This window comes from Anarrhichthys ocellatus, unplaced genomic scaffold (genome assembly GCF_004355925.1).
Source record: "Anarrhichthys ocellatus isolate YVR2014 unplaced genomic scaffold, GSC_Weel_1.0 scaffold2263, whole genome shotgun sequence".
Lineage (NCBI taxonomy): Eukaryota > Metazoa > Chordata > Actinopteri > Perciformes > Anarhichadidae > Anarrhichthys > Anarrhichthys ocellatus.
In genome coordinates this window covers 1-8,144 of record NW_022282237.1, presented here as the reverse complement: position 1 = coordinate 8,144, position 8,144 = coordinate 1, and the positions used below count along the sequence as shown (strand labels likewise).

The following is an 8,144-nucleotide window of genomic DNA, read 5'->3' as shown; positions in this document are numbered from 1 at the left end:
GTAGACTAGTCTGTAGACTGTAGACTAGTCTGTAGACTAGTCTGTAGACTGTAGACTAGTCTGTAGTCTGTAGACTAGTCTGTAGTCTGTAGACTGGTCTGTAGACTAGTCTGTAGTCTGTAGACTGGTCTGTAGACTGTAGACTGGTCTGTAGACTGTAGACTAGTCTGTAGACTGGCGTGATGCAGACGAGTTACTAGTGATCGGTAGTCGTAGTAAACAGGAATGCTTAGAATGAGCTGATGATCAACATGTCTGCCTGCTTTGTGTCTGCTGTAGATTTCTACAGGTTGATTTTATTTTTATTCCCTTTTTAATAAATAAACAAACGTTTAACTTTCGCCTCCATGTGACAAAAGGATTCATTTATCTTTTTCTCGTGTTCACTTCAACCAAATGAGATGCGTGTTAATTGGTGAACTTCAGAGGGGTATTGTTGAACCTTGTCTTGATGCTAAGCTAGGCTAACCACGTCTTGACTTTGTAACAATTATGCGATATCCATCTGAACATTTAACTATTTTACTGCTCTCTTAAAGTAGCAACATAACTTTTCAAATCTACTAACTTCACCATTCTAGTTGTTTCATTACTCATCAGTAAAGACTGAAGCTCCCTCTTCTTCCTTTGAGTGTTCATTGTCCCCAAGGATGAACCGCTGAGGCTTAAAGAGAACCAATCTAAAGACTGACGGAGTCTTTAATCTGAAGACATTTACTTCATAGGAACAAGTTAAAGCAAAACAATCAACTGCTTCTTCAATTCTGGAGTCTGCATCTCTCTGTGTTTGAGACGTCCAAAGAGCAAAGAAAGAGCTGAAATATACACATGTAGTATACGTATATTCAGTTGCACTCAAAATGATTCAACCCCCGTTGAAAATTTGGTTTACTGGCAAAATTGACAAACTTTCAGCTGTTTTCAATAAACAACTCAAACAAGGACAATTTAAATAGCTCAACACAGCTATTACTACAAGTGGTTTCTCCAAATTCAACACTAAATGCTACTTTCATGACTACTGCAGTCTCAAAATGATTCAACCCCTTCATGACGAGCATCTTTAGTACTTGGAGAACCCTTCTGCTGTTATGACCTGATGCAAACGTGATGCATCGCCAGACATGTTCTGACAGCGTTCCAGAGGAATCTTAGCCCATTCCTCGTGGGCAACAGCCTCCAGCTCTCCAATATTCTTGGGTTTGCGTGCTGCAACCGCCTTCTTCAAATCTAACCAGAGATTTTCAAGTCAGGCGACTGACGGCCACTCTGGAATCTTCCAGGACCTTTTCTGAAACCAACCCTAACCGGAAGTATCCAAGGTACTACATCCCCCTTCTTTTGAAACAAAACCTGGCTATAGCTGCCAAATGAAATGGTAAACATTATGCATTTAAACATTTCAGAAAAACTGCATATCGGCAGCTACGTATGCCAAATCTGCAAGAACACTGTTACTGAAGGAAATATGAAAACAATTATCTCATCAACAGTTCAGTCTAAACGGCATTTCAACTATTTCAAACTTCAACACTTTATTTTCATGAACATATCCTTCAGTTCTTCTGTTGGGTATCACAAGTCTAATACGTCTCGAGGCTTCACTATGCGGCCTGATCTGGTGGTAGTACAGTCTGGTGGCTGTGTGGGACCTGTATGACCTGCAGGGTCCTGCTGTACTGTTTGAGACTCTGTGTCCTCAGGCTCCACCTGGTGGTTGTTTGTTGGAAGTACCTGGCTTGCGCCACTTTCACATGTCTGCAGGAGGTGACGCCGGTTACGCCTGAGCATGTGACCTCCATCAGTGCGAATGCTGTAGGACCTCTGGGTACTTGCTGGCTCGACTACTGTTGCGGGTTCCCGTGTCCCTGTGGGAAGCTGTGTAGTTCTAATGCTGTTAGCAATTTGTTTTTGCAGCATTGTTTCGACATACATCTCTATCAAAAAACGTCCATTTAGAAAAGTGTAGTTATGTGCGTATGCATCCATGTATGTATCCATACATACATGGATACATACATATGTACCTTTTTATCATTTTATCTGTTTACATCTTACCTTAGTGTTGTCCTGCTTCTGTTTGGCTCACTGTTGTATGTTATCAATATGAGATTAATAAATACATCATGTGAAGTTATTCTGATCTCTTTGCTTCTAGGATCACAGGACTCTGACTACAGGCCCGTCGCCCTGACCTCTGTGGTCATGAAGTCCTTTGAACGTCTGGTCCTGTCCCACCTAAAAACCCTCACTGACCCACTCCTGGACCTCCTGCAGCCATGTTGACTGCATCGTCTACAGACCTGTTGGCTCTGTAGACGATGCAGTCAACATGGCCCTTCACTTCATCCTCCAGCATCTGGACTCCTCAGGACCCTACACCAGGATCCTGTTTGTGGACTTCAGCTCTGCCTTCAACACCATCATCCCATCTCAGCTGCACGTGCCCGACTCCACCTGCAAGTGGATCACAGACTTCCTGTCTGACAGGAAGCAGCGTGTCAAGCTGGGAAAACACGTCTCAGTCTCCTGGACCATCAGCACCGGCTCCCCCCAAGGCTGCTTTCTTTCCCATCTGCTCTTCTCCCTGTACACCAACAGCTGCACCACCAGTCCGTCAAGCTCCTGAAGTCTGCGGATGACACCACCCTCATTGGACTCATCTCTGGTGGGGATGAGTCCGCCTACAGGTTGGAGACTGACCATCTGCTGACCTGGTGCGGTCTGAACAACCTAGAGCTCAATGCTCTAAAGACAGTGGAGATGGTTGTGGATTTCAGGAAGAATGCAGCTCCACCTGCCCCCATCACCGTGTGTGACTCCCATCACTGTGTGTCTCCCCCCCATCTCCCTGTGTGACTCGCCCGTCGACACTGGAGTCCTTCCGTTTCCTGGGCTCCATCATAACCCAGGACCTCAAGTGGGAGCCGAACATCAGCTCCATCACCAGGAAGGCTCAGCAGAGGATGTACTTCCTGAGGCAGCTGAAGAAATTCAACCTGCCAAAGACAATGATGGTGCACTTCTCCACAGCCATCATTCCTCATCCTCTGCTCCTCCATCACAGTCTGGTACGCTGCAGTCACTGCCAAGGACAAGGGCAGACTGCAGCGCATCATTCGCTCTGCCGAGAGGTTGATTGGCTGCAATCTGCCGTCCCTCCAGGACTTGTTCACTTCAAGGACCCTGAAGCGCGCAAGAAGGATTGTAGCCAACCCCTCTCACCCTGGACAAAAACTGTTCGTGCCCCTTCCATCTGGCAGGAGGCTGCGGTCCATCAGGACCAAGACCTCACGCCACATGAACAGCTTCTTCCCGTCCGCAGTCGGGCTCATTAACAGAGACCAGGACCCACTGACTCTGTCATCCCCAACACAACCTCCTACCCGTCACTCCCCTGCACATCTATGTTTCTTCATTTAAACACTCGACACTTTTAACATTTCACTTGTTTACAGTTCTGTTAGCACTTTATTTTATACTCTTTTATATTCTATTGTAAATTTTTAATATGTTTCTATTTCTTGCACGGTGTTGATTGTTTAATGTTATGCACCCCCCCCCCCCCCCCAAATGACAGATTCCTTGTAGGTGCAAACTTCATTGGCAATAAACGGTTCTGATGCTGGTTCCACCCTGCTGGTACAAATAGACTCTTCTTTAATCCCAACATGTACAACTTTATTTAAATAAACAGCAAGAACAAAATATTTGAACATCGGAAAAGTCTTTGATGGAATAAATATGGAAGATTTGTTTATTCCAGCTGAGTAACGGCTCCGATCGGCCAGACTCCAGGACACATGTCTTCATGCTAAGCTAAGCAGCTACAGCTTCATGTTCACCAGACAGACATCAATCTCACCCTCAACAAAATGTCAAACTGTTCTTTTAAGGCGAGTCAGTTGTAGTTTAGTACAGGTGAGGTCATCCAGAACCCTCTGAACCGACCGTTCATCTGAGACTCAGGATCCATGATCTTCTTCTTCTGCGATTTCCTCAGAGTGAACAGGAAGAGGAATGTCTTTAAATAACAGTTCTTCAGTGACATGACACACGTGAAGCTTTAAATCAGCCTCCTCCTCAGTCGTCCAGCGGCGTCATGATCAGCTGCAGCTCTCTGAAGGCGCTGCCATGTCGACCGACCTGCTCCGCCTTGTTCTTCACCACGTTGCTCAGGTTCTTCAGCTGCCTGCAGCACGATCTGCACTTCTGGTGTCTGGAAAACAAACACCATCATCATCATCACCATCATCATCCTCATTGAGACCTTTACACACAAGCGATCACTTCCTGGTGTGTGTTTGTGCTGACTCACCGCTCCTCTCGGGTGATGTCGACGCCCACAGACGGAGTCGCCTTCAGAGTGTCAGAGATCAACATCCAGAAATGTTTCATGATGAGCTTCAGAGACGTACAGCCGGTCTGGATATAGCTACAGACAGACAGGCAGACACAGAGAGACGCGCACACACAGTTTGGATTGTGGATTTTGTGATTTTGAAACACTTTATCTAACTGACAGAAATAAAACTTAGTGTTGTGATTAAAATCTGTAGAATGTTTATATTTAAATATGAACCCAAACAAAATGTTGATTCACTGTTGAACTGTTCTTTGGCTGCAGGTCTGTTTTATATCTTATAGATAATGAATAACTGATCACCTCTCATATTTACTGTGCAGGAGTTGGTCGATCGGAGGAAGAATCGTCGTGCATAAGTCCAGTTTCCATAGCGACCTGAAACAATTATCAACTATCATTAAATCACATTTATATCAGAGTCTCTATTCACAATGTTTGACATCTGACAAGACTTCATCCATGATGTTTAGGGTTGAAGGGTTTTAAGGGTTTTGGGTGGACTCACGGCTGCAGGTTGATGATGTTCAGGATGTCCACCACAATAGACAGATCATTCATGGAGACAGCAGCGTCCAGAGCTCTCTGCAGAGAGACGTCAACAGGAAGTGGAGGCAGTGAGAACCAATCATTTGACAGGTCTGCATGATGTTAGAATAACCGACACTGCAATAATTCTTCTTTACATTTGATATTGAGATATGAAACAATACATAAACCCTTAGATTTAGATATGAGTCTCACCTTGATGTCCTCTCGGGCCCAAACGGACCGGACCGTCTCCAGGTTCTTGTGTCGGCTCCTCAGCATCACACACATGGTGTCATGACCCTTCTTCAGCTGAGACAGAGCTTCATCATCACTCAGAGCTCCGCCTCTGTTGAGAGGGGACGACTGAGGAAACACACACACACACACACATACACACACACACACTTAAATGTTTCAGTTGAACATCCCAGTGACTTTAGAGCAGGCATGGGCAAACTACGGCACGTTGGGCTTTTTAATCCGGCCCGTCGAATATTGGTACAAAATTGTCCAAATTATAGTAAAGACTTGATTAATTTTGCCTTTTTCCTGCAATACCCGGAGTTACAGTTGAGCCCACTAGATGGAGCACTCCGGTCAATTCTCTCTAGATGACGCCCACCCCCACGTTCACTACTTGATTGGTTCTTAGCAGTCACAACATGTCCTCTGATTCGTCCCCGATCACATGACCATTTACTGGAAGATCACAAACAACAGCATTGATTACCGATGGACTACCAGGTTAACTCAACACGGACGACTGATTACAGGTGTTGTTGACCGTGTTCTCTTTACTAGCAGCTGTTGTTGGAGCGATTAGTGAGCAGCGTGTCCAGCGAAGGAATCAAACCTACAGAGACGTCTGAAGTCACAGTTTGCGGCTTTGAGGAGGATGGACACAAAATGGAGAACTTTCCTTTTCTTATTATTGTTTATTTTGTTCTGCACAACTATTGTGAAGTCCCCACACACAAACTATAAAGGAACAGAACATGGACTGCTCTCCAGTGGACAGAGACTTCAGCAGCAGAGCTACAAGTGAGAACGACGACGACACCGAGGGAACGAGTGAGAGACGAGTGTGGACCACATTTATGGACCATAATCTAGTAGACTTATGTGTAAGTGTTCATTTTAATGTAAATATGATGTGAGAGAGATAAAGACCTGCAGCGCTGTAACTAAGTCTGGAAAATAAAACTTGTAAAACTTTCCACTAACTGTGTGTTTGAGTTCATAGAGGAAGATTTTAGAGAAGATCTTAAGTATCAAACACGACCGTTCATCATTAAAGAATACTTTATTACTCTGTCGTATTGTTTTAACTAAGCAACCAATCTACTTCCTGTTGACACCGGCACCATCACGTGTACGTGAAGAGTCACGTGATATTTGTTTTATTTTGGACGGAGATCATCTCTAAAACGATGCTGAAACACCACCTCTGTCACAGCATGGAGCCCTTCTGTAACAATGAGTGGACCAAAGAAAGGAAAAGTCCACAATGAGCTCAGAGTGTTTAATGAGGAGTGGGCAGCATCATATTTTTTCACCTAAGTGTGATCACAGGCGGTAAAAACAATATCAGCCGCCACTTTTCCACCAAGCATGCTAAATACGCTAGCAAACAGTCAACGCAAGAACGGCCGGCTACTGCTCGGAGGTTGGCAGCCAAGAGTCAAGCACTAAGGCAAGCTATTTACTAGGATTCAAATGAGCAAAGGCCAGCAAGCCTTTCTCCAAAGAAAGAATGAGTTTATCACGCAGGACAATGACTCGCCGTGTAGAACTAACTGACCAAGACTTAGCCAGCGAGTCAAACAAAAACGCCGAGTCATTTAAGTTCTATTTGTTAGCACTGGACGAAAGTAAAGACTTAAAAGACACCGCTGAGCTCTGAATCTTTATCAGAGGGATTAATGACAGCTTAGAGATATCGGAGGAATGTTTGACCATGGGACGTCTGAAGGGGACAACACGAGGACAGGACTTGTATGGCATCTGGTGTCATCCAGAGGCTGAAGCTACCTTGGTGTAAACTTGCCAATGTCACCACAGACAGATCGTCAAACTTAACAGGAAAAAACATCGGGCTGCTGAGAAGAATCCGGGATGAGGTGAAAGAGGAAAACCCGGAGCTGGATGTACTCTTCCTACACTGTGTGAGTCTGTAATGCAGTTTGATCATGAAGTGAAGCCAGACATAAAACTCGTTAACTTTATACGAGCGTCGTCAGTTTATTAAGTTCCTTGAGGAAAGTGATGCTGATCACCAGCAGTGTTTGCCTGCCCCCCCGCTCTAGAGGAAACCTTCTCAGTGTTGATGAGGAGCTCGTGCACAATGCATCGTGGGACATGTAGTATGCACTTCAAGTGACGTCATCTACCCTCAACAAACACCTGTGCAGATGTGTTAAACTCACAGGCAGGAAGTCGGCCACGTTCAGCCCGATGGGCTCGTTTCTGGTGCTCAGGATGATTTTAGGATGTGGTTTAGACGTCGCCATGGAAACAGGAGGCTCAGAAGGAGGAGGGGGGGTGGAGGAGGGGGGGTTAGAGGTCACCGGGACGACCGCAGAGGGAGTCGAACGCTTTATAGAAGAGACGACTGTAGGCTCCACCCTCTGGACAGGTGTAGAGGAGGAGAGGGGAGGAGCCTGTAACACACACACAACTTTATGTTAACAAAACAAAAGTACATGAATCATGTTTCATCATTGTTTACATATTTAATGTCTCTTAATCACAGAGACAAACTGCTGCGTTCACTGACCTGCTGTTTTTCAGGAAAAGCAGATATCATGTCCTTCAGCTGACGGCCGAAGGCTAATATAGTGTCTAAGAAGAAGAAGAAGAAGAAGAAGAAGAAGAAGAAGAAAACCGTCTTTACTTTGTCCTCCATCATCACATCACACACAAGACACAAGAAGACACATCATTTTCATCATGTGTCCAGTACCTGAGCAGGTAGTGGACACATCATTTTCATCATGTGTCCAGTACCTGAGCAGGTAGTGAACAGAGTACCTGAGCAGGTAGTGAACAGAGTACCTGAACAGGTAGTGAACAGAGTACCTGAGCAGGTAGTGAACAGAGTACCTGAGCTGGTAGTGAACAGAGTACCTGAACGGGTAGCGAACAGAGTACCTGAACAGGTAGCGAACAGAGTACCTGAACGGGTAGCGAACAGAGTACCTGAACGGGTAGCGAACAGAGTACCTGAGCGGGTAGCGAACAGAGTACCTGA

General features: G+C 45.3%; 1 protein-coding gene across 1 annotated transcript; it reads right to left on the bottom strand.

The window, feature by feature from the left end:
* Positions 1–3,639: 3,639 nt before the first annotated feature.
* On the bottom strand, positions 3,640–7,799 carry LOC116378236 (katanin p80 WD40 repeat-containing subunit B1-like). The gene is made up of 7 exons (XM_031840075.1): positions 7,671–7,799; positions 7,321–7,554; positions 5,108–5,257; positions 4,872–4,948; positions 4,667–4,741; positions 4,319–4,435; positions 3,640–4,219 (listed from the first exon to the last, which is right to left on the bottom strand). The coding sequence occupies exons 1-7, from the start codon at positions 7,797–7,799 to the stop codon at positions 4,084–4,086; spliced, it is 918 nt and encodes a 305-aa protein (XP_031695935.1). The 3' UTR covers positions 3,640–4,083.
* Positions 7,800–8,144: the final 345 nt, after the last annotated feature.